The sequence below is a fragment of the Puntigrus tetrazona genome, chromosome 1 (assembly GCF_018831695.1).
Source record: "Puntigrus tetrazona isolate hp1 chromosome 1, ASM1883169v1, whole genome shotgun sequence".
Taxonomy (NCBI): domain Eukaryota; kingdom Metazoa; phylum Chordata; class Actinopteri; order Cypriniformes; family Cyprinidae; genus Puntigrus; species Puntigrus tetrazona.
Genome location: NC_056699.1, coordinates 26,761,416 through 26,787,163, shown reverse-complemented (window position 1 = coordinate 26,787,163; position 25,748 = coordinate 26,761,416). Strand labels below are relative to the sequence as shown.

The window sequence follows — 25,748 nt, the reverse complement described above, 5'->3', positions numbered from 1 at the left end:
CTGATTCAAACGTCAATCATTGCCTATGAGCGTTTCCTCGAACCTCATTGGACTATTTCATGCATTGCCGAGCGTTGATTGGTTCCCTCACACAGCGGCATGCTCTGCGTCGCGTTCGGTCAGCCCTCACTTATTGGATGAATGGCCCGATGCTCACGCTACGCCCGCCTTTAGCTGCCCTCTGATTGGCCCTCTCGAGAGCCACTCATCAAGCACGCCTATAGGAGGCCGATTTCAGAGCCGCAGGCCTTTAGTCCCTCCTCCCATGCGTTTGTCTCGCTCGTCTTCCCGCGTCTGCGCACCTCCGCCAGGCCTAGAGCTCCCCGCCGTCTCCCGCACACTTCACCCTCCGCACGGACAGCATGTCAGAGTACAGCGCGGTGCCGCCGCCCGGCGCCGGAGCGGCTTTAGGAGCCGGTGGACTCAAGAAAGACGCGTTCGCCGACGCGGTGCAGCGCGCGCGGCAGGTGAGAGATCCGCACTGCGGGCCGCGTTTGTGGGTCAGCGCGCGGGCCGCGGCACATGAGCCGGCGTGCGCCACAATCACCCGTTAGCACGAGCCGCGCTCGCGGACGGCTTAAAACAATAGCAATATCTGGAAACTAGGTACAGGTACAAAGGAATGTGGTGCTAAGTTACAGAAAGGCTAGCTCAGGATCGCTATTTAGCGCGGTGTGCAGCGATTATATTCACGTTTCGCGGTACTTACGTTGTACTCCGAAAGGTAACATGGTGCTACCTCTGCAAATGTCCAAATGCGTCGTATTAACTAGGTGCTTTGTTTTAACTTTGCTAACCTAGCGGAAAGAAACGCGTTGATACCAAGTGTTTCAACGTGTGATGCTAGTATTATGCTATTATAGGGGAACGTATAACGTGAAACATGCTAGCATCGCGGTATCCTGGTGAAGCGGTGTTGTGTTCAGTTTGTGGCAATTACTGTGGTTTTAGATGATAGATATACAATGCTGCTTTTCGTCCGCCTCTACACTGAGTTTTTGGGTAACGTTATGTTTGTTTACCATGGTTTACTTAGGAGTTTCATAGAATGCGTTAGAAAAGCTATTGTTTTTCCAGAAACTAGCTTATTAGTGTTTTGAAGGTTCTTGTTACACTGAAAAACATTTTATTGTATATTTATAGTTTAGTATCATTTTCCCAGTGAAAGTTTTATGTAAGTCTTGTGTAAAATACTTTTTTTGCAATGAGAACTGCCTAAGATGCTAACATGGCATACAACAAATACCAGTATAAAAAGTGAAGAGTGGAGTTGCTGGAAATTTAGCTTTGATGGCAGGAATATATTAGGGTCGTGCAGAAGTGTTATTTTGAACTTTTAAAATTTGTCAATTTGTTCACTGTTTTTGATTAAATAATTGCAGCCTTAATGAGTCTCGTGACTTTTTAAGGTCTCTACTAAAAAAAAAAACTGTTTGCTGACCCTAAATGTTGTGTTTTGCATTGCATAATGTATGTGACCAGCAATTAACAGTATCTCCATGTTCTCCAAAAACAGTACTGTATCTTTTGATTGGCGTCCTGGCTTATCGCTGATTTAGTGTAAACGTGATGTGTGCCGTCTTAACTCGTGTGTTTGTGTGTGTTCCAGATTGCAGCAAAGATCGGCGGAGACGTCACGGGTCCCCCCATGAGCAATAACGGCGGAGCGGAGAGCTATCCCTTCGCGGCACAGAAGCGATCGTTGGAGGACGGAGGTACGGAGGCAGAGACGCACGCTCTGGATCGGTCCGTCTGTTTCTCCCGGCATTGTTTTTGAGCTGTTCTTGCGTTTTGTTTTTTCCTCAGATCAGCCCGAGAGCAAGAAGATGGCATCCGACAGAGACAATGCTTCAGCGCTGTGTATGCCGCCGCTTTTTTTTTTTTTTTACTTGTATAAACACGCACTCGCTTTTAGCAACTCAAAGCGAGTGTCTGTGTATTTTTAGAGCAGTGATTTTATCCCTTTCTCGTCCGCAGCAATCGGAGCCCAGCTGGCTGCCCTTTCCCAGCAGAGGTAAGACGGTCCTCGTGTGCGCTCTGATCAGAGCCGTTAGAGCGGACCTCGGCTCCGAGCGCTTGGGGAGGCGGGGATAACGCCGCGGGCCTGTATAATTAGGCTGGGTTCGGTTTCAGCTGACTTCATCAGACGCGTTTAGCCAAACACTGGGGTCTTGAGGTGCTCTTGTGAAAGCTGTTTGTACCATAATGTGGGGTCTTCAAAACAAGATTTGAGCTTTTCTGAAAAGGCTTTTGGCCGCAGGTTGGGGTTAGGAGCTGAACGCATGTTGGTACTTTTTTTCTAAGTGCTTTTTTTTGTCTTTCTGTAGTGTACGTCCCTCGTCTCTCACAGAAGAGTACAGAGTCCCCGACGGCATGGTTGGGCTCAGTAAGTTCTCATTACCCATCATGCACCGCTTTCCCGGGTCGATCTCAGGCGGCTTGTTTTTGCCAATATCAAAAGAAAAAAAAATGCTTGAAGGATTTTTGTCTGACATGCTGTAATTGGTTTATTATAACTATCTAACATAACCTTGTGTTTGCAGTCATTGGTCGAGGAGGAGAGCAGATCAATAAGATCCAGCAGGAGTCTGGTTGTAAAGTTCAGATCGCTCCAGGTGAGTCCAACTCTGCTTCATTGGGTTTTCTGCTGTTGGTGTTTAGAAGAGGCGTGATGGGACGTGTTGTTTTTGTGTTTAGACAGCGGTGGTCTTCCAGACAGGAGCGTGTCTCTCACCGGCGGCCCTGAAGCCATCCAGTATGCTTGTTCTTACTTGCATTTTTAGCTGGATCTGTTTGGTGTTGGTTTGACCTTTTTCGACCCGTCTATGCAGGAAGGCCAAAATGCTGCTGGATGACATCGTCTCCCGGGGGCGGGGCACCCCGCCATCCTTCCACGAGTCGACCAATGGGAGCGGCCACATGCAGGAAATGATCATTCCGGCAGGGAAAGCGGGTCTCATCATCGGCAAAGGAGGAGAGACCATTAAACAGCTACAGGTAGAGCTCAGAGGCGCTCTTCAACCGGGGTTTATCCAAACCCGCTCCCGGCGGACGACTGTCCTTCAGAGGTCAGCTCAAACACCTGAAGCAATTCAAGGCCGGTGTGTTTGATTCGTTGGAGCTGGAGGACAGTCGATCGCGAGGAGCGGGATTGGGCAGCTCTGATCAAGAGTGTGGGTAGCTTTTATAGAAATACATGCTTTTATTTTGCTTTAAATTGACGCTTATTTCAAATAAGTGCCGTTCTTTTAATAATGCATGATGCACAACAGTTTTCAACATTTGATTTGTGCAAATCGGCATATTAGATTGATTCCTGAAGGACTGTTGCACTCAAGGCTTGTAATGGCACTGAAAAATTGTCGCAGCAATACATTTAAGTGTATTATAAGGCTTATTTATGTAGTTATTTAAAGTTGTAGTTAACTGGACTGTTTTTAGTGCTGATGTCCATGTGAACCTGTTTCAGGAGCGCGCTGGCGTGAAGATGATTTTGATTCAGGATGCTTCTCAGGGGCCAAACATGGACAAACCTTTGCGCATCATTGGAGATCCTTACAAAGTTCAGGTGTGAGCGTTTTCTCCATGTCTCCTCCCATCGGTTGCCGTTCCTCTTGCCTGTTCTCTTATCTGCTGCTAGCCGGTTAGGGTTTTAACGCGGCCTGTCGCTTCTCTCGGCAGCAAGCGCGTGAGATGGTGCAGGAGATCCTGCGGGAGCGGGACCACCCCGGCTTCGACAGAAACGAGTACGGCTCTCGAATAGGTGGAGGCATTGAGGTGCGGGGTTGCTTCAGTCGTTTAAATAGCAGCTTGGGGGGGGTTTCAATTGAAAGTGAGTGTGACGGCTCGTTCTGATTGGACAGGTGCCGGTGCCGCGTCACTCGGTGGGTGTTGTGATCGGCCGAAGTGGAGAGATGATCAAGAAGATTCAGAACGATGCCGGCGTGAGGATACAGTTTAAACCAGGTGCGTTTAGACTTCAGGATCTCCAGGACTCGGTAGTCTATTACCGTGCATAACATGTTTTTCTTCTCTCTGTAGATGACGGTACCGGTCCAGATAAGATCGCTCACATAATGGGTCCCCCGGACCGCTGCGAACACGCTGCCAGCATCATCAACGACCTTCTGCAGAGCATCAGAGTACGAGAGGAAGGAGGAGGGGTGAGCATGTCCAATATGCTATCAGTCAGCGTTGGGTTTTTTGTTTTTTTTTCCCCTAAATTCAGTGTTATTTCTAAATCCTTAATTTGTAGTCTGTTTAAAGCATGAACTAAATTTTACCAAGTAAAAAGTCTAATTGGAGTCACTACGTTTGCATGTAACTTAGCGGACGCTAATCGAAAGCGACTTGCAATCGAAACCAACACAGTTCTATACCCTGCGTTTCAATCGTTAGAACGGGTTTAACCGACCGGCTGCGAAGTTTCATGCCATTTCAAAGTCAAAAACATAGTCTAACAGTACTTCTAAACATGTTTAACCTGAGAGGTGAAAGATGATTCCTGCAGGATGATAATCCTGTAGTTTTTCTTGTCTTTTGGATGTTTAGGACCTCATGAAAGTTTATAGATCCCTGTTGATGAAATGGCTTTGAAATGCACTGATCTCATCATTAATAGCTGTTGATGGCAAAAGCAGATTTTTCAGGATTTAATACACATTCATTATATAAAATGGCATTTTAAAACCGTATCGAATGATAACTTTTATTCGGAGCGATGCACAACAGAGGTGCTCTGATGGAAGAGAGAATCATTCCTTGAAGCTGTTGTCGTTTAGAGAATTTTTCATTTAAACTACTTTTTCACGGGACTATTGAAGACATTGGGTTCCTAGCTCTTCTTTCCCCCTGTTATATGAAATGGTGAAATGCTGGTGAAGTGACTCTTAGAGCAGCTCGGGAGATGAGTTTGTTCGTGTCCCGTCACAGTGACGCAGACCATGCTTTGAAAAGCTGCCTGTTGCCACCCGTTCACCCAGAGCGGCTTAAAAGCGGTTTAATAGTCACGAGCGCTAGTTCATATCATCTGACTGGTTGCTTTGGTTAATCTCTGTTCTGTCGGTCAGGGTCCCCCCGGTCCTCCGGGCACGGGCATGCCTCCGGGTGGGCGTGGCAGGGGGCGTGGCCCAGGTAACTGGGGCCCTCCTGGCGGAGAGATGACCTTTTCGATCCCCGCCCACAAATGCGGCCTGGTGATCGGCCGAGGCGGCGAGAACGTGAAGGCCATCAACCAGCAGACGGGCGCCTTCGTGGAGATCTCGCGCCAGCCGCCGCCCAACGGCGACCCCAACTTCAAACTGTTTACCATCCGGGGATCTCCTCAGCAGATCGACCACGCCAAACAGCTGATCGAGGACAAGATCGAGGTACCACAAACACCGCTTCTGTGCGTTACCCTGCCTGGTGTTTGCTAGGGCTGTGTTTCATCAGCAGAGGCGCCGTGCGTGTCCCCATACAGGACTGCTCTAAGGTTCACTTCAGCAGAACTTAGTAGAACCGCTGTTAAATCCTGCCTCTTATAAACCCGTTTAAGACTATAGACCTCTGCGTTAAGGGCTTCCATAATGATCATGTTTACCTAGGGCACTCCTCAACAGGTTGTAGTTGTCTGTGTCGTCTTCGCTGTATCTCACGTGCTAATGTTCAGTCGTGAACACAGACTTTAAGCCAGTCTTATCAGCGTTTATCAGTCTTTCTCGGGCGTAGAGTTGGTATGACCTTGTGCTGAGAGCCTGCTTCACTTGATACAGAAACGGGTCTCTCTCTCTCAAGCGAACACTTGACGAATTCTTATCCGAGAGCAGAATATTGAAGTAGAGATCACTAAACTGCAGGCTGGCCGGTGTTCGCCGGCGCTTTTATCCACAGCGGAGAGCGAGAGAGAGCATGTACTCACGGTTGCCAGGTTGACAAAGTAACACTTAAGTTGTGAAGCTCCGTTGTTGGGGATTGCATCTCTTCGTATCAGGCAACCCGGTTGTGTTCCTCTGTGGCCAGATTGAATTTAACTTTAGCCTATGTATATCGATCTTTTTTTTTTTTTTTTTTTTTTTTTTTTTTTTAAACTTGCACCCTTTTGATACGTCGTTATCGAACACAGCGTTTGCCGGTTTTAACCGATCTGCTTCTTTCCGCAGGGTCCCCTGTGCCCTGTCGGACCTGGCCCGGGTGGACCGGGCCCCGCTGGTCCCATGGGCCCTTACAACCCCAACCCGTACCAGCCCGGGCCCCCTGGTGGACCCCCACAGTCAGTACAGCTTTCATAGGTACTGTTTGTGTCTCCTGGTCTGTTTGCTGCTCCTCACAGTCTCTCTCTCTCTCTCTCTCTCTAGCGGGGGTCCTCCTGGCGGTCAGTATCCTCAGGGCTGGGGAAACGCTTACCAGCAGTGGCAGCCGCAAGATCCCAGTGAGTCTCACACACACACACACACACAGTACCTCCAAGTATAATGAAACCACTGAAATGAACTACTTAAGTCAGATTGCACTTTATTATTTAAATGATAAATTGATTCCAATTCATAAAAGTTTTGCAACTACTACAATTTATTATAAAGTTTTTAAAGTTCAAAAATGTGTGTTTTCTGTTCACCGAGGCTGCATTTGATTTATATAGTTTAAAAAATCATTTTAAAATCAATAACTTTTCTATTGTAACATTGCAATTTCTTTAATCAAAACCTGAATTTTCAACACTTATTTTTTTAGCCAGTTGCCAAAGCAATATTGTAATTTAGCTCTAATTACTAATGTAAAATAAATGAACTTTACAACAAGGTTCTTTAACGGCATTATTTAACATGAACATTACTTCTGCAGGATTTATTAATCTTAGTTTTTTGGGGGTTTTTTTTAAATCACAGGTTGTTTAACATTAATGCACTACGATCTAACAATGAATGATAGTATAAATGGTCTTTAACACTACAATGGGGCTGTCGTTTAACATCTGTTCATGACATGATTTCATAAATAGTGAATGATTAAAGTATTACCCTCAAATTTAAGTAATGATAAAATGAGAGGCACTACAAAATATTTTTAGCTGAACTTGAAGACGGGTGAAAATGTAAAAATATCATTATATAGAAGTGATACTATAAAATTATCCTTTAGTGTTACACTTATTTGTTGTTTTGTTTTTTTTGTTCTACTGAATTATTTTAAAGCTCGTTGGTTCTAGTTCATCCTGAGAGAGTATGGAGTATTCAGGGGTTTTCTGTGTTTCTCAGGTAAAGCGGCAGCGGATCATAACGCAGCGTGGGCAGCTTATTACGCACAGTACTACCAGCAGCCCGGAGGGGGCGCCATGCCCGGACAGACGCCCGCGGCCCAGCCTGCCGCTCCCGCTCCCGCTGACCAGAGCCAAGCTGCTCCCGGAGCCGCTCAGCCCGACTACACCAAGGCCTGGGAGGAGTACTACAAGAAGATGGGTACGAGCGGCCGCTGTTTGTTTTTAAATGGAGAGGAGGGATGCATGTGATTGGGTGTGTTGATGCTGGGTCTCTCTCAGCCGCCGCAGGAGGAGGTGGAGGAGGAGGAGGTGGAGGCGCTGCTCCCGCCGCCGGAGGAGCTCAAGCCCCGGGAGCCGCAGCAGCGGGACAGACCGACTACAGCGCCGCCTGGGCCGAGTACTACAGACAGCAGGCCGCTTACTACGGACAGACGGGACAGGCCGCGGGTCAGCCGGGCGCCACACCACAGGGCCAGCAGGTACACACACACACACACACACACATATATACAAGTGTGATTAAATATAATAAATGAAATGCATGCTATTCAGCCCAGTCCACTGGTTCTAAGTGAGACCTGCTGAGGTTTAATGCAGTGTTTTGTGGTCTCTCTTCAGGCGCAGTAAAGTGACGGCTGAGCTCCTTCCCTCCATCCTCTCACAAAAGGACTTCTGCTCTTCCCGTTTTGTTTTCTTTCTCACATCCAGCTGAAAAGCGCTCTCTCTCTCTGTCTCTCTCTCTCTCTCCTCTGAGGCTGGATTTCTGTCCTGAAACGTTACGGCTTCTTCAAAAGACTCTTGTTTCTCCTCCTGGTTTTTGCTGGATCCACAAGCGCTGATGGACTAAACTCAAACGCTTCGTCCCTCCTCTTCCTCACGTCAGTGTGACTCATGGCCAGGAGACACAAGGGAATGCTTCTAACTTCCTCACATGAGCGTGCACTTCCTGTTTTTTTTTTTTTTGCTGTTATTTGTTGAGGAAACAGGTCCATTTAGAGGAAATCTTCAGGTGTTAATAACTACTGTGTTTCAAACTCAATGAATAACCATGTCTTTTTTTTTTTTTTTTTTTTTTTTTTTTTTTTTTTTTTTTTTTTTAAATGCCTTTTGCTTTTAGTCCTTTTAAGTTGATTTGAGCTGGAACATTCCCATTGTTTAATGTGTTCACTTTCTATTCATTTAGTGAGGTTTTTTTAATGTGATTTCTCCTGTGATATCAAATGGGGTTTCAGTGTGTGTGTGTCTCTTGTGTGCTGTGTGTGTGTGCGCGCGAGTGTGTTCTGATACTGAAACTCAAACTGTGTTGCTCCTCACTCTGTGAAATGAGGGTTTCTTTTTCTTTTTCCTTCCCGCCCCAAGTTATTGGAAGTCATGATGTTATAAATATATAAATTGTATGCTTTTTTTTTACTGCTTGTTTTTAAAAACTACAAAATAAACATTACAAAATCCTCATCTGATCACATGACCAGTGTTCAGTCGGAGTATTTTTGAGTCAGATTTTCGAAACGCGAGCGTTGCCATTAACTTCAATTTTTAGCTACCAACTAAAGAGTTAATTACAACATGTTATATTTATCAAATTCCCTTGTTCTAGTGCCAAAAGTTAGGATTGTTTTGAAATAAAAATGCACTTCAATGATAGTGTTCTCTCTCTTGGTAATATGTGTGTGTTTGTGGACCACTGTCCTGCTCTGAGCATCAGTTTCAGTTGTTTTTAGTTTCATCCTATCTCTCCCAGAGACTTTAGCTTTTTTTTGACTCCATTCACTTGATCTCATATCATTAAGTCCAATTAGACCAGTAGCGTCATGTTCTGAGATTTTCACTTATATAAAACTCAAACTTTTGAGTATAGATCCTGTAGGTCCAGCTTTTAATTTTCTGCCTGTCTTTGTACATGATATAACTACAGAAGTCAAGTTTCAAATAGGAAGAATGGCATAACATTGTTTAATTGTTTTCATTCTCGTCGAAAATTCAATATGGCTTCTAAGTCCAAGCTCAGAAAACATTGTGCTCTATAAAACGTTGTGGAAAGATATGGTTATAGATGCTGTGGACTTCATTCTCATCGTTCAGACCGTCATGGTGTTACTGCTCCAGACGTGTGAATGATACTCGTCACATTATTTTAGATCTTTGAAAATTTTATTCAGAGCGCAGCTGTGAGTTCAAATGCACCGACATCTAAAAACAAGAGACGCGTGGAAGAAAAGTGAACAAAAACTTTGACAAAAAACGGCACGGTATTTACAGTAAAAATGAAAGCATACACAAAATCTGAGTGTGAGGACGATTTGAGAAAGACCTGATTGGCATTAAATAAAAAGTTCACAAATAAAGCAAGGATTTATAAAACTTCTCCTTGAAAAATCTGTATTTTACTGCAGTACGAGTACTACCGTGACGCTTGACCGCTTTTTCTCTACTTTTTATTTAGAGTTGACGTTCTGAGATTGCCTCACATACACAGGAGCATCATCAGCTTTCAGCGTCGACTGAAGTTTTCGAAGCAAAAAACGCGGTAAGGATGTCGTTTGTACTTTGTTTTAGTCACAAAAAGAAAAACGTTCACAAAAAAATACATTAAAACGCTCTCTCCGGACCTGAAAACGACCAGAAACATTTACAGGAGAAAGTCCACCGTTCACAAATCTGGAGAAGGAAGATATAAAATTAGAAAACGTCCCTGCTCTTTGTTCGGATGAACCCCGTGTCCCTGCTCCTGTGGCTTTGGGTCGGTCCGCGCCGGAGGTCCCCAAACCCAGACCGTCAAACACAAACCTGCCTTCATCTGCCCTCCCAGGCGTCCTCGCGCTGTTTAGCGGCCAAGCGTTTCTGATCTGAAAACAGGGAGAGCGGATCAAACGAGCCTGTTTCTAGCAGCCTGGCGACAGAAGCACCTGAGAAGGACGTGTCACCTCTGGCCTGCCGTAGCTGGTTCCTCTCGGCCTCCCGCTCTTCTCTGGTCTGGTTGCTCTTCACTCCCAGAGCCCCGATCACCAGGCGGCGCGCCAGAGCTGCGCTCGTCTGAGGACGCTCCTTCGCCGGCAGCAGGTAATCTACAGAGACAGGAACCTCCTGTAACACCCTGAGGGACGGCTTATCTTTTAGCCACGCTTTTAAGTGTACGGAGCACATGATGACCGCTCTCTCCTTGATCTTCAAAAATGGCTGGCATTGATTTAGTGACACTATCATGTGATCATATTCTGTTATTATTTAAATCTGTGCACATTTTACATAAATCAGAAAGACGTTATGGGGCTTCAAAGCAGAATATGACTTTATGACACTAAACAGGATGTCATATGAGGACTAAAAGCAGGTTAACTATGCATTTTGGGAGATATAAATAGGGAAAGGAAATATATTTCAGTATTCTACGTAATATATATTATTATGAGAACCTTGTCAATTATTATTCCCATTATTACACTTCTTTTATTATTACATGTTGCCCCAAAAACGTGCAAATTAGACTGAGCTTACTGCACATAATGAGAAAAATGGCATATTGAATAATTCTGTTATAGCTGAGAATATTTTCATACAAAAATAACTGAAAACGTATTTATGATTTAAAAACAAAAATTGATTTTTCCTGTGGATGTTCATTCACGTCCTTTCATTTTTTATTTATTTTTTTTAAATTTGAGTATTTTTATTTTCTCTTTTTTAATGTTATTTTTTTAATGCTCACGTCAACAAAAATATCCTAAAACTTTAAACAAGTCTGGATTTCTGAATGCATTTGTGATGGATGCACAGAAAGACTCAGACTAGTTAAGACATGAGTGAATAAAAGAGCGCCGACGCACCGGAGCAGCTACGAGCTTTGGCTTTAGTGGCGTTCGACGACTTGGAGAGAGGCCTGACCTTCATCATGGGGTTCTTCATCCTCAGAGCATCACGAGCTGCACAAGAAAAGAGCAAGGTTTGTCATTTTGGGGGTTTATCAATCATTTAGAGGATGCTTTTACCCAAAGCTACAAATACATCAGTGTTATATTATATGAATGTAAGTGATGGACCTGCGATGGGACTGGAGAACAAACCCAGGGCACGAGTGTCATCAACCCACTTGATGTCAAAGCCCTTCTGCCTGAAAAATATACATGATCAACAACAGACAACACTTCCTGAGATCAGGGGCTTTTTGTCAGCAAAACCCCTCAAATTTATACCACTTTAATATATCTATATTTCTCTCTCTCTCTCTCTCTCTCTCTCTCTCTCTGTGTCTCCACCCCGTTTATTTATTTTCACGTTGCTTTGATTTAATCACTTAATATCTTTTCATCTTTTGAGAAGCCCTGCCGTAGAGGATGTGATTCATGGCCGGAGCTTCACGCACTGGAACGAGCTGAAGGATCTGATCAGGTCCTCCGTCTTGAACTCAGACGGGAAGTCATAAATCTCCACGATGTGTGACAGCTCGTCGTCCCGAAGCTCCACCTCCTCTTCCAGCTCCGGCGTCCAATTATAATAGTCGAAGCGCGGCTCCTGTACAGACGGCTTCTTGCCGCCCTCCTTAAGAGACATCTGAAACAGGAAGAAGAATCAAACTCAAATTCTTTCATCAACTCATGCGGTTCATCCTTGGAACACAAATTAAGATATTGTCAATTAAATGCTTTCTGACTCTCGATAGACGGCAACACAGCTGACAGCGTGTCAGTTGCATTACTCTCTATTTAGTCTGGACTGCAGCAGAAACATCTTGATTTGTGTCCCCGAGGAACCCGAATGAATGAGGGAGAGTAGTTAATAACACAATTTTAATTTCTGAAATAACTTCAAAGGATTTGAATAGTCTCACCTCCTCCATTAAATGGGGGTCGAGACAGTCACCATCATCATTAAACAAAGAATCCCAGTTCTCCCCTTCGTCCTCCTCCTCTTCCTCTTTTGGCACTCCGTCACGTTCTAGTGCACTACCCGTGTCCTCCGGCGTGTTCATAGTTCTGGATACACCGTCCACATCCTCTCTAGACTCCTCCTCTTTTTCTGTGTGCATGTTTAGGTTCTCTTTATCTCCGTCCTCCCGCTTTACCTCTCCATTTGGGCTCTCCGGCGCTTTGGCTTTATCCTTCTTGTTCTTGCGGGCCTTGTCTGTGTACCGGGGCCTGGGTCTGGATTTCTTGTCACCGCCTGCTTGAAGCTTCTCCATCTTCTCCACCTTCTCCACCTGGCGTTTCTTGGGCACGTAGATTTCCATGGCAGGTTTTTTCGTTCGGGCTGGAGCAGCGGTTTCGGACCCCTTGTCTGTCTGCGTGGCTTCAGTCTCCATAGGGATCTGTGTAGAGAAAGCGTTTCAGTAAATATAAGGAGGACAAAAGCTTTTTTTTTTTAGTGTAGCATAGGACCACACAGAGAGATCCATGTAAATGTAAAAAGCCTGCATGTAATTGCTGCTTAATTTCCAGTGTGCTACAAAGACACGAAATAATATAAGTTGTGATTTTACAGCATCTGTTTATGACTCTTTATTTACATCCGTCGTTTTCATTATTTATAACTTGACATTTACAGACGAGGTTGGATGAGCAATGCAAAATCATTTATGTTACAAGATAACAAAACAAATAAAATGGCAGCAACGTAGCATGCTAATGTCTGAAATTATTTTTTACTTTTTAAATATAAAGCGTTCATAACGTAAACACAAATGTGCCGACAGTGACGCCGCTTCGAAGACCGAATTATCTTTCCCAAACAGCTGTGTAGTAATAGCAACCTCTAGGACAGTGTGTTAACATTTGTAGAAGAAATTATTCGCAGTTTACTTCTACTTACATCTCAATATTTTTCAGTTCGCCGCAACGTTGAAACCATGACCGGATGTTTGGAGACGCACCGACGCCATGACGTCACGCCCGGGAAGTCTCTTATGGGAGTTGTAGTTTAGACGCGAAGCTGACTGACATCCAGCCAAAGCGACGGGAAAATAAACGTTTCACCGTTTTATTCATAAACTGCGAATAAAAAAGATTGATTATTGTAATTATAAGCAATAAAAGCAAACAATTCAAATTATTTTAAGTTTATTAAGTATTTGTTCATCTGCACGCTGATTCCCGAGTCGTCAACGCCTTCTTTTCTCTTGCGGGCTTGTGATTGGTCGGACAGGCAAAATATTTAAAATGCTCGACAGTGATTGGACTGTGGCTTACACAAGCGCTTGTGTAAGGCGGCTGCATTGAAGTTGTGTAAGGAGCGAATTTACACCGTAGAAAACAGAAATCACACATCATTTTCCAAGCACTTTGCAAAAGACAAGTCACTTATCGGAAAGAGCGTGAGTATCCACTAAAATCCAGCCCAGGCAGCACGACAGGTGGATATATGACACATTATTATTTACTTGCAAAACTAAAATAACAGTTCTCTTTATTGTGATGATTTATAACTGCATGACCAGTTGTGTCCTATCGATGTGGTTCGCTTAGATCTGCTCTGAAAGTTTCTTTCGTTTGTTTTCTGTAATGCAAAACAACATATTTTGCATCCTTTCTTTCAGTTGAATTTAAATGTAATAGCATGCTCTTATTTAGGTTCTCATGTCCATATTCTGTGTAAGCAATGTCATAAATGCTTTTCACGTCACAGTTATTTGATTTGATTAGGAAGCTGAATTGTGAATACTGTTTGATTGACAGGCGGAGATGAGGATGAGGTGGGCGTGTCTTCTCGGTCTGGCTCTGTCAGCTCTCTCTCAAGCTCAGCCCATGTTCTCCGTCACCACGGATACGGTTCTGCCTCCTGATGCTCTCCACAACCCCACCCAGCAGAATTATGGGATGGCAGTGACAGATGTAGATGGAGACGGGGATCTGGAGGTGGTGGTGGCTGGGTAAAGAAACTCCGACATAACCTGATTACTCCAAGATTATTAAATTAAAAAGGCAAAATATATGAATGCTACAAACAATATATATATATATATATATATATATATATATACATACATATATATATATTGTAGCATTCATATATTTTGATACCTAATAACCAATTGTTTGCTTTTATTGGTTATAATTGCAATAATCAATCTTTTTTTATTCACAGTTCATGAATAAAACGATTAAACATATATAGACTAAGGCTTAGTAACAACTTTTTTTTGACACACTAAGAAAATGTAAATAATCAATGCAAACACTACAAGCAGTGGACTTTACAGTATTTGTATTTTAATGTTTATAGCTTGTGGTGTTTGCAATCTTTAAATATTTTTGCATACATTCTATGTGCGTTTCTATAGATATAAAATTTTTCTTGAAAGTAATATAGCCTTGGTAATATCTTGCAGATCGGGTAATATCAATTATCATCTTTGTGGTTTGATTTCTGCGTAGACCTATTATTATTTACACTACGTGCCTGAATGGATGGGCGGGGCCGAATGTGCAGTGACGTAGAATCGGTGGGCGTGACTGAAAGGTGGTAGCTTCGGTAGGCGGGGCTAAACAGTCAGCGATGTAGAAGCACGCGTTGATCTTCTTCTGCGGAGGCTGTGTTTATCTACTCTATTACATGCTGTTGTTTTGGCAGACTGCCTTTTAGCATGAGCTGTTTTTAAAATAACGACTAACAAAAAACTTTTTATAGTGACCTTTTAGGTCAAAATATCAAGTTTGGTTTCTCAGTTCATGACCTTTTAAGGCTTTTGTTGCTCGCCGGTTGCCAGGTATAACGGCCCAAACCTGGTTCTGAAGTACAACGTCACCCAAAACAAGCTCACGAACATAGCGGTGGATGACGCCGGTTCTCCGTACCACGCGCTGCGGGACCCGCGGGGAAACGCCATCGGGGTGACGGCCTGTGACGTGGACGGTGACGGCAGAGAGGAGATCTACTTCCTCAACACCAACAGCGCCTTCTCAGGTGCGCGCAAAAAAACACACACACACACACACGCGGAAAACGAACCGCCCGCTCGCTCACCCCGCCAAACCCGAACTCCTCGCAGGTCGCGCGACTTACGCCGACAAGCTGTTCAAGTACCGCGACGGCCGCTTCCAGGACCTGCTCGCCGATGACGTCAACGGGGGCGTGGCCAGTCGCACGGCGGGACGCTCTGTGGCCTGCGTCGACAGAAAGGTCGTTAAAACGCTCCGCCTTTTGATAAGCAGCGAGTCGTGCGTTAGAAATAGCTCTGCGCTTTTAACGAGTTTGTTCCGCTGCAGGGAACGGGTCGCTACTCGGTTTACGTGGCGAACTACGCCAGCGGTCACGTGGGACCTCACGCGCTCATAGAGATGGACGAAGCCGCCAGCGACGTCACGAAAGGCGTCATCGCGCTGTCTGATGTCGCGCGACAGGTCAACGTCAACAAGTTCACAGGTCAGAGAGACGTCAAAAATACTAGTGGCGCGAAATATTACTGCAATTTAAAGCAGCTGGCTTCTGTTTCGATATACTGTAAAGCGTGCTTTATTTCTATGATGGTAAAGTTACATTTTCAGTCTTTAGTGTCACGTGATTTTTATGATGGAAAACCATATGAAGGTTTGCTTTTTTGAGAAACATTTCTGATGCACTCTTTTCACCGGGAAGTCCTCCAAAGTAGTTTTAAAAGTTTAGTTTTTAAAAAATGTTTGTATATCTTTTTTTATTTTATCACCATTGCATCAAATTAGAAAACATCTAGTGCAATATTAACAAGCGTCCGTGTTGTTTTATAAGGTGGCCGTGGTGTGGTTGTCGGTCCGATCCTCAGTGACACAAGCTCTGACATCTTTTGCGACAATGAAAATGGACCCAACTTCTTGTTCAAGAACAACGGTGACGGCACCTTCACAGACGTGGCCTCCGAGGCGGGTGAGAGACCTGACTGCATGCGTACAGATCTGTGTAGCGCCCGTCCCTCAGACCTGTGTGTGACGGTGTGGTGACAGGAGTTGAGGACCGATATCAGCACGGGAGAGGAGTGGCGCTGGCCGACTTTAACGGTGACCGAAAGACGGACATCGTTTACGGAAACTGGAACGGCCCGCACCGCCTCTACCTGCAGGACGACCGGCAGAGATTCAAGGTGACAGTCACGTCTGAGCAAAACTGGTCTGGTTTTCAGTAGTCCAGTAAAAAAAGACAATCTATGGGTACAAATGATCAGAAAATAAACATTTAAAAAAAAAAAAATATATATATATATATATATATATATATATATATATATATTACAAATGATCAGAAAAAAAAAAGATTTTTATAAAAAAAAAAATATATATATATATATATATATATATATATATATATATATATATATATTTTTTTTTTTTTTTTTTTTTTAAATAAAAATCTTTATTTGCTGATCATTTGTAATATATATATATATATATATATATATATATATATATATATATATATATATATATATATATATATATATATATATATATATAATCAGTCTATGAATACAATACAAATAGTGAATAAAGCCTGTAAGATTGAAAATGTATTTTTTGGTTTAATTTAAAATATGCATTGGTATATGGACATTTGAAACAAAATATATTTACTGTTTAAAAAATATATTTATATAGATTCACTGTTAAGAGCATATACTGTATATATATATATATATATACAATTTTGGCCATATGGGTCTTTGTGAATAGTTCATTTACAAAAACAAAGATAACAGTTTTTTCTAAACTAAAAATACAGCCTACTAACAAAACGTTAATAAAAATATATTTGTAAATAAACTGATCTGTATCTGTAATAATAATGTTGTGTTGAAGGACGCCTCCCACGCAAGCCTTCTCCACACCGTCACCCATTCGTACCGTCATCGCTGCTGACTTCGACAACGATCTCCAGCTTGAAGTTTTCTTTAATAACATCGCTTACCAAGGAGACGCCCCCAACAGAATCTTTAGGTACTTCACTGTTCACTGATATACATATATATATATTTATACTGTTTAGAGATGGGGTTTTGTTTTTTCAGTAATTAATGTTGCATTATTGTTATATAAAATTAAAAGTATTAAAATGTATATAAATATTAGACAAACATATATTAAAAAATAAAATTGAAATTGAAACTAAAGCTGAATAGAAAACATTTAATTATTGCTGTCAAACGATTAATGGTGATTAATCGCATTCGCAAAAAAAAATTTGTTTACATAATGTGTGTGTGCATTGTGTATATTTATTATGTATATGTTAACACACACCTGCATGTATTTACTTCAGAATATTTTTATATGTTAAATATATTTATTTACATTATAAATTACATGAATGTAAATATAGACGTGCAAATGCATGTATGCATTTTCGAAATATATACCGTATGTGTGTCTATACGGTATGCAGTATATACATAATAATACACACACACAAAACAAGTATTATTTAAACGGCACTAATTAAAATTTAAATGCTTAAAAAAAACAAAAGCACATCAAAAATTTCAATTGGAAAAAAAGTAAAAAAAAAAAAAAAAAAAAAAGCTATTAATAAATAAAAACAGTACAAATAATCCTATAATAACATTGTCCTTTGTGTGTGTAGGGTATCGAGGAAGCTGAACTCTGACCCCGAGATAAGAGAGCTGGATGCGGGCGACGCCTCTGAGCCTCAGGGGAGGGGCACAGGTGAGATCACATGACCAGAGCCACTTCCTGTCTCTTTCCGGTAACCGCCAGCACTGTGACGTGATGTTTGGGTGACAGGCGCCACAGTGACAGACTTGGACGGAGACGGCCTGCTGGACCTGCTGGTGTCTCACGGGGAGAGCGCCTCGCAGCCCATCTCTGTGTTTAAAGTCAACCAGGTGAGTCAGAGCGTTTATTTCCTGGACCTCGGTGTTTATGCGCGGTCAGCACGCTTTCCTCCCGTCCTCAGGGCTCGTCTGGTAAGTGGCTGCGCGTGACGCCGCGCACTCGCTTCGGGTCGTTCGCTCGCGGAGCAGAGGTGGTGATGTTCACGAAACACAGCGGCGCACACACTCGCATCATCGACGGAGGGTCGGGCTATCTGTGCGAGATGGAGCCCGTGGCTCACTTCGGGTTAGGTATACAGATCAGATCAGTCAAAGCCTCATTTATGATGTATTAATGTATTCTACATGTGTGACCCTGGACCGTAAAACTGGTCCAAAAGGTCCATTTTTATAAACTCAGACTTATATATTGAATTAATAATTGATTTCATTCATTGAGATTGAATTCGCTTTCCATTGTTGTGTGGTCTGGTAGGACGGGACAATGTTCGGCCGAAGTACGGTTTGCACATCTGAGTGTGCAAAAAATATCAAAACATTGAAAGAAATCGCATTTTAAAAATTGCAATCCAATGCGTATTACCGAACAAAAATGAGGAAATTAATCATTTTGACCCAAACAATGCATTGTTGGTTTTTGCTACAAATATACCTGTGCTGCTTTTGTGCTCCAGGGCCACATGTACTTATACATCATTTATATATACACACTATATATATATATATATATATATATATATATATATATATATATATATATATATATATATATATATATATATATATATATATACACTACACTACACACGACATACTATATACATTTACTACATTAAAGAAATGTTATTCAGCAGGAATGGATAAAATTCATCAAAAGTTAATATTATAAATATAATATTATATATATATATATATATATATATATATATATATATATATATATATATATATATATATATATATATATATATATATATATATATAAATAAAAATCTTACACACTCCAAACCTTTAAATGCATTTCATTTTGACTATAAAGTAATTACTCTTTCAATTAGCATGAGATTAATAGTGTCTTTTCACTGGCTCTTAGGAACCGATGAGGCCTGCAGCATTGAAGTCTTTTGGCCGGATGGTCGCTCCATCGCTCGGCCGCTCGAGTCTGCTGATATGAACACAGTCATTGAGGTCGCATATCCTAATGAGGGGGAGGAGTCAGCGCTCACATCCGACGCACAGGTAGGCCTGCATGCAAATGAGGGGGAGGAGTCAGTGCCAGGGATGGTGATGCACGGTTTAAGAACCGTCCTTTGACAAGGAAGCACAAACATTATTATCCAATGCTCAATACTGACAGTCTCTAAACACGACGGATACTGAAGCAGAGCTCTGTATTGATTCTCTGCAGTGTGGACAGGGGTTCGTCGTCAGCACAAACGGCCGCTGCGCCGGTAAGCTTGTCTGTGCATTTCATGCTCGGTTCACAATTGCTCCAAATTTGAGTAAAAACTTTCCTAAAAGCATTTCTGTAGCTCTCTCGTAATTCAAAACAACTTACGTGATTTCACTTTAAACATGGTTTTAAATGTCACAACTATCCAAAAAATCAATACAAATATATAAGTACAGTTAATGACTATTTGCGCTTAGTGCCTTTTCTCAATGGCAAGAAAAATAATAATAATAATAATAATTTTCGACTCTGTTTAGCACATTAATAAATTTAGTTTAGATTTTGGTGCTCACATTGGCTCAGAAGGTTTAAGCCAAAAATATAAAAATATTTAAAATGCAATGCAAACGTTGATCTAATGTCTTTTGCCAGTTATCCCAGTACACGCTTCATTAACATCTGAATAATTAAAAACATTGACATTGTTTTCTCTCTCTCTCGCCCCTCAAGCAGTGAGAGTCTGATCCACCGAACTCATCCACGGACTCAACCTTTACTGAACAAGCTCTTTCTAAAGCTAAAACGACATTCAGCACTAACTAAATCTGAAAATGTTTACATCCAATTTTCTTAGACTTTGTTTACTCCAACTTGTAATGGTGTTTGATACTAATAAAGCCATCGTGACTGCATCAAATGCTGTGATACACTAAATATATTATTGAGGACATTAAAGCACTCATATATTTGATTACTGTAAAGCAAATGTACTGTGCTCAATGCTAAATGTATAATACAAAATCATTTGGACTTTAAAATAAAAAATTTACAAATTTGAAGTTTATATCACAAAAAGGGGATTTTGGTTAGGCACTGCTTAGTCACATTTGAGACATAACCCCGCCCCCTAGGGGGAGGAGCCCACTGAGTTAAAGCGATGATTTTCACAGAATTAATTTTGAGGGGTTGACTGCTTTCAAAATATATGATTACTGCAATACAGTATGTAAAATATTTATAAAAAAATATTGAGGTGAGCAGCATAAAAATAGGGTCTTAAAGTCAAAAAACACATTTTTTATCCTTTCAAAAACAGCTCTATTCAGAGCAAGCCTGTTTCGTAGCATTTCCCTTTAAATGTTAATGAGCTCCGGTGACCCCGCCCCCTCTCTTTTTTCCAGCGGCTCTGAGAGATGTTTAATTTAGCGGCGTTCATCATGAAACTTGCTAATTAGCACATTGTTAGGAAAGGCAACGTGCAAAGATTCATTACGAATGAGGATGGACCGGGAATGATTCGCGTGAAAATATTTGATTTCGGCAGACTGAGGCATTTCAACATCGTCTTCTCAGATCACGACATCCAACTCCAACTAGCACATCATCTGAAACCCATTATAGGTTTACGCACGCCCCTTCCTTATTTCTTTCCGCATTAGAATTCGTTTTTTGCCGTTTTTCTTCCGACGTGCCCATCATCATCCTCTCGTTTTCCCTCTTCCTGTCCTGTCCTCTTCTTGAGCTCCTCCTGGATCTCGGAGGGATCAGGCCATGCACACACAGGAGAGAAAGGATGAAAATCTCCTCGAAGAGGTCACATGTTTCCCCGCGATCTTCACACGTCCAGACTTCTCAACACGAGGCATTTTAAAGCTGCTTTTTTTTGCTTAAAAGTGACCCAAACACCAGTGTTCAAAACTCCATTGCTGATTTACAGCAGTATAAATGTTTTCTAACAGGTTTTGGCAGGAAATAATAATGCTTATGCGGTCCTTTTTAACTGTCAAATATGCAGTTCTACACTTTCGGCCTCAAAACGACTTTTTACCGTCCTTTGTGCATGTTGACATACCTTTAAATAGCTGATAAAATGCATTAAGTGTAATGCCAAAAAGAGATCTGAGGCAGGAAGGACGATACACTCAAAGTGATTACGGCAGACAATCAATGGGTTAATAGGGTGTGTAAACATCTTTTAATAAAACACGGATCGGTTAGAAGCAGAACTCGTGCGTGTGACCGTAACTGTTTATTTATTTTGCTACACAACAGAAAAGCACTCTCAGCTTCTTTTACTCTTGATCTTTGCATAAACCGGGGGCCAAAGTCTCTCTTGTGGTGCGAACGGGAAGCTCACTCTGAGGGGCCGTGTGAGGAAGCTCTGGCTCTTGGCAGTCACGTCCTCAGGAGAGCAAAGCAGGGACGATTAGCGCGCTACGAAAGAAACATCACCTGTGGAGTACGATGGCAGTGTCCGGGGGCCTGTGCGAAATATACGCGCTTCCGTTCAACGGCGAGAGTAAAAGTGCTCGTGTTCCCGAACGGAAAAGAAAAAAAAAAAAGGGACGATGAGCGGCGAGGATGGAAGACTGTCGTGTGCCGATCGGCAGCTACATCACAGGCGTTGCATATTACAGTGACAGAAGCTGGTGTGTGCGCTACGGCGAGCGAGCGGGGGACGGCTGAGTGATGACGGGCCGCTGATCCAGCAGCTGATGTGTCTCGGAGGCAGTTCCTGTCGGGTGTGTTGGTGTTTGGCGGTGCTGACGTGTCTGGTCAGCGGGCGTCAGTATGAAGGCGTCACACGCGGGCGAGTGTGTGTGTGTGTGTGTGTGTGTGTGTGGATCATCGCCCGCTGCTGCTGGTCGTGCTGCTTCCTGAGCTTGAGCCGCTGGAGCCGCGGTCCTCGTACACGCTGATCTCAATCTAACACACACACGGGTTAAGGGAGCAACACAGCCACCTCACATACTACACAGATAACTCTTACTAAACTGCCATGAATAGGATTAAAACTGGTGTCCGGTTTCCTTTTATCAGTATTCATCAGCTGCCAGTTCGTGTTAATATTTCAAAGGCATTTTATGTCGAAATTTTCTGTTTTCATTTTAGTTAAATGTTTTAATTTTTTTTTTTTTTGGTTTTGTTATTGCATTTCTGTAGTATTCATAGAGAGAGATTATTTGGGATTTTATATGAACTGTTTTCTTCCATTAAATTAACATGAAAAACAGCTGTTCAGTTCAAATCAATTGTCAAACATAATATAAAATAAAATAATTATGAAGTTAGAAATATTATAACATATAATTTATTATTATATAATTATATTATTATAATTATAAGTTATTACTTATAGGTTATTACCCAATGTAATTGCAAAAAAAGTATTTATTTTATTTGAGATTTAAAGGATCTTTTGAATTTAATGCACTATATATATATATATATATATATATATATATATATATATATATATATATATATATATATATATATATATATCATTTAAATTTATGGAAAATTTAATTATGATAGATTTTAACATAATCTGTAGAAGTGACAGCAATTTATTGTTAAAAAGTGAATTAATATATTAGCCAATCTTCAGGTTTGCAATAATTGCAAACCTCACACAAAATGAAGATATAAGAGTTTGTGTTTCTGAAGAACAAGTGAGAACATGTACACACACACACACACACACACACACACACACACACACCAAGGATACGACCCTCATGCCTCTCTCTATGGGGTCAGTGATGAGGAGACCTCGAGGAGCGTAAACCTTCTCATTCTGCTCCTGAATGTACCGCGAGATCTTCTTCAGCACCTGCACGCACACACACACACACACACACACACAAGGTGCCCTTTTAATCATCACCATCAGTTTTATCCGTCACAGTTAGCATTTTTCCATGATACTTCAGGAGTTTTATCTGGCTCTGTACCTTCTCGTAGCGTGTCTCGATGCACAGGAAGATGAGGTAAACCGTGAGGCAGGCCAGACATCCCTCGAGGTACGACTGGCCTCCGATCTTCTCCGCCTCTGCATAGTAATTATTCAGCGTCTTCACCGTGTCCTCAAACAGCGTCCGCTCGATCTGACCAATCGGGTGCAAGGACAAGATGAGTCAGCCAATCGGAGAGCACGGGGAGTTCACTCGAGGACATAGCATGGCAAAAACCAATGGGTTTGATCAAAAACAGACTGATATTAGTCATCACGTGAGAATGCTTGCTTGCATCAAGATAATTAAAGACAGAAAGCTCTACATGTTAAAGCCCCCTTCCCCGTGGTGTCCTCAGCACGTCTTTGCTGGGCGCCCGTAACACTTTTAAACAGCTCTATTATCAGCTCTATTAGCAGCTCATTATGTGTGTTGTGTGGAGTTTGCGCACTCAGCAGCGCTTTTGCTGAAGAGCAGGGTTTCTCTGAGTGAAGAGCCTTATTCTCTTCCTCTCCTTTTTACTTGCGTTGTCTCTCTTTTGTTCCGCCACACACACACACACACACACACACGCACACACACACACACGCACACACACACACATGCACACACACCTGCGCACACACGCACGCACACACACACACACACACATGCACACACATACACACACACACACACACACACACACACACACCTGCACACACACACGCACACACACACACACATGCACACACACACACACACACACACACACACACACACACACACACACACGCACACACACCTGCGCACACACACACACACACACACACACACACACATACACACACACACACACATACACACACACCTACACACACACACACCTACACACACACGTACACACACACACCTACGCACGCACACACACGCACGCACGCACATGCACACACACCTACACACACACACTTACCCTGCTGTCTAACTCGGAGGGGAACTTGGTCTGGAACTTGCAGACGGTGCCATCCGTGTAGTCTCTCTGAATGAAGACCTTATTGGCCAGAGATGCGCTGTGTCTCAGCTCCTGAAGGTTATGGAACTACAGCGGAGGACGAGAGAGGATATAATCATAAATGCAGCGTCCTTGAGACACTTCATCAGTGTAGCGCTAGCTCACGTTATCGTCTTTATCTCAGCGTAACGCGGCGATGCTTCTGTCGTTAACTAGTATCATCATCAGTTGCTCATATATTAACGCAGCGTCATTAGCTCACAGAGTAATGCGGTGCTCATCGTCATCACCTTATAGAAAAGTGCAGCGACTTCATCATCACTGTGATGTCATTATCTCAGAGTGCTTCCGTGATGTTATCTTAATTATCAGAGCAATTAAGCGATGCTGTCATTGCCTCTAATTAACGATGCCACTAACCATTATCTCATAGACGGCCTTATCTCAGAATAATAATGCAGAAATACCACCACCTCATCGACGCAGCGATGTAATTGCAGTTAATTTGAGTAATGCATTGAGGTCACCGTCTGAAAGCAGTGCAGCGATGCTGTCATCATCTCATGAAGTCACAGCAATGATAAGCAACACAGTGGTTTTGTCATTATCTCATGGAGTAATGCCACACTCTCATTGTCTCGTAGTAGTAAAGTAGCATCGGTTTGCGTTAAAGCAGTGATGCTGCCGTTTAACGCAGCGGCGTTTTCTCCATCCATCATCATCACCGCATTGCTCCGAGCTTTTGGCAGCAATGCATTCGGCGAAGGCTCAAGCTAATGCAGCGCCGGCGTCGTTAACGTACAGAGCGATCCAGGGATGACCTTATCATTTAATGGACACTTTGTTGCCTGTATGCACGCGCACCCACATCAGAGCGACTGGCCATCTGTCACACACACACACACACACACCAGCCCTTCCATCCCCCAGTCCTCGCCGGGTTCCCACCTCTAAACGTTCATACACTGGGAGACTATAATAAGAAAGCGCGTGGCTTGGCCGACTACCGCGCAGACTGACATCACCGCACGTTATTCTTTCTCTCCAGACGTCTGGAGGTCAGATGAAGACCGCTCCGGCTGGTATAATTACCCGGGCGGCCCCGGCGACCTGTTATTTAAAAACCTGCTTGGTTTTAGCAGCAGGGCCCGCCGGCGAGAGACGGCACGCACACAGCTCTTCGGGTCGATGCCTGGCGCTCAGCGTTAGCGCCGGATCTCAGGAATCCTTGCACAGCTCAGATAAAAGGCATGTCCGGTGTCAAATGATGCACAACACGCCATTTACCTGTTGGACTCCTCACAAACACACCCAGAAGGATCTACACTTGAGTATAAAGCACTGTATGCAATGTGCTAATTCACGTTAAACATACTGGCAAACTTTTAATTTTAGGACATCATGTTTTTAAGCACTTCATATTTCAATGTAAATACCATGCATATATACCAACATTCTAATGGTTTGCGCTACAAAAACTAACAACTATTAAAACGAGTACAAAATCTATCTTACATGTTGTTTTCTATAGCTTTTCTTCAGCAGGATATCACGGTACCCTCTCCTATCACCGTTACCGACACTTTAGCGCCGGTAAACCGAGCCTAAACGTTCCGGGCTGTTGTTACTAAACGCCTCGTTAA

The 25,748-nt window shown here is 42.7% G+C and overlaps 4 protein-coding genes across 6 annotated transcripts in view; 2 read left to right on the top strand and 2 right to left on the bottom strand.

Annotated features, from left to right (window-relative positions):
- The first annotated feature begins 263 nt into the window (after positions 1 to 263).
- LOC122350383 (KH-type splicing regulatory protein) lies at positions 264 to 8,697 on the top strand. 2 transcript variants are annotated; one of them, XM_043246804.1, is made up of 18 exons: positions 264 to 467; positions 1,610 to 1,715; positions 1,807 to 1,860; positions 1,978 to 2,014; positions 2,328 to 2,386; positions 2,544 to 2,615; positions 2,698 to 2,755; positions 2,832 to 2,997; positions 3,470 to 3,568; positions 3,682 to 3,777; positions 3,864 to 3,966; positions 4,042 to 4,163; positions 5,070 to 5,369; positions 6,141 to 6,250; positions 6,336 to 6,409; positions 7,236 to 7,436; positions 7,517 to 7,716; positions 7,856 to 8,697. In XM_043246804.1, exons 1-18 carry the CDS (start codon positions 363 to 365, stop codon positions 7,862 to 7,864), a joined length of 1,971 nt encoding a protein of 656 aa, XP_043102739.1. In that variant the 5' UTR covers positions 264 to 362; the 3' UTR covers positions 7,865 to 8,697. The 2 variants fall into 2 exon arrangements, with proteins under 2 accessions (XP_043102739.1, XP_043102748.1); XM_043246813.1 differs by lacking the exon at positions 5,070 to 5,369.
- r3hcc1l (R3H domain and coiled-coil containing 1-like) lies at positions 8,337 to 13,198 on the bottom strand. The gene is made up of 7 exons (XM_043246873.1): positions 13,040 to 13,198; positions 12,063 to 12,539; positions 11,598 to 11,785; positions 11,275 to 11,345; positions 11,062 to 11,157; positions 10,162 to 10,302; positions 8,337 to 10,083 (listed from the first exon to the last, which is right to left on the bottom strand). Exons 2-7 carry the CDS (start codon positions 12,531 to 12,533, stop codon positions 10,031 to 10,033), a joined length of 1,020 nt encoding a protein of 339 aa, XP_043102808.1. The 5' UTR covers positions 12,534 to 12,539; positions 13,040 to 13,198; the 3' UTR covers positions 8,337 to 10,030.
- Positions 13,199 to 13,343: 145 nt separating this feature from the next.
- On the top strand, positions 13,344 to 19,878 carry crtac1a (cartilage acidic protein 1a). The gene is made up of 13 exons (XM_043246905.1): positions 13,344 to 13,541; positions 13,903 to 14,096; positions 14,934 to 15,130; positions 15,216 to 15,346; positions 15,433 to 15,589; positions 15,932 to 16,066; positions 16,144 to 16,291; positions 16,993 to 17,130; positions 17,774 to 17,856; positions 17,935 to 18,035; positions 18,107 to 18,275; positions 19,078 to 19,223; positions 19,393 to 19,878. The coding sequence occupies exons 2-13, from the start codon at positions 13,909 to 13,911 to the stop codon at positions 19,525 to 19,527; spliced, it is 1,728 nt and encodes a 575-aa protein (XP_043102840.1). The 5' UTR covers positions 13,344 to 13,541; positions 13,903 to 13,908; the 3' UTR covers positions 19,528 to 19,878.
- Positions 19,879 to 21,325: 1,447 nt separating this feature from the next.
- Positions 21,326 to 25,748, bottom strand: part of golga7ba (golgin A7 family, member Ba) — a 6,356-nt gene continuing 1,933 nt past the window's right edge. For both annotated transcript variants that reach the window (XM_043246893.1, XM_043246884.1), the window contains exons 2-5: positions 24,067 to 24,192; positions 23,115 to 23,267; positions 22,892 to 22,993; positions 21,326 to 22,083 (exon numbers count right to left, since the gene is read on the bottom strand). In XM_043246893.1, coding sequence (XP_043102828.1) covers positions 22,003 to 22,083; positions 22,892 to 22,993; positions 23,115 to 23,267; positions 24,067 to 24,192 — 462 coding nt within the window. In that variant the 3' untranslated portion in view covers positions 21,326 to 22,002. The remainder of the gene's footprint in view (positions 22,084 to 22,891; positions 22,994 to 23,114; positions 23,268 to 24,066; positions 24,193 to 25,748) is intronic.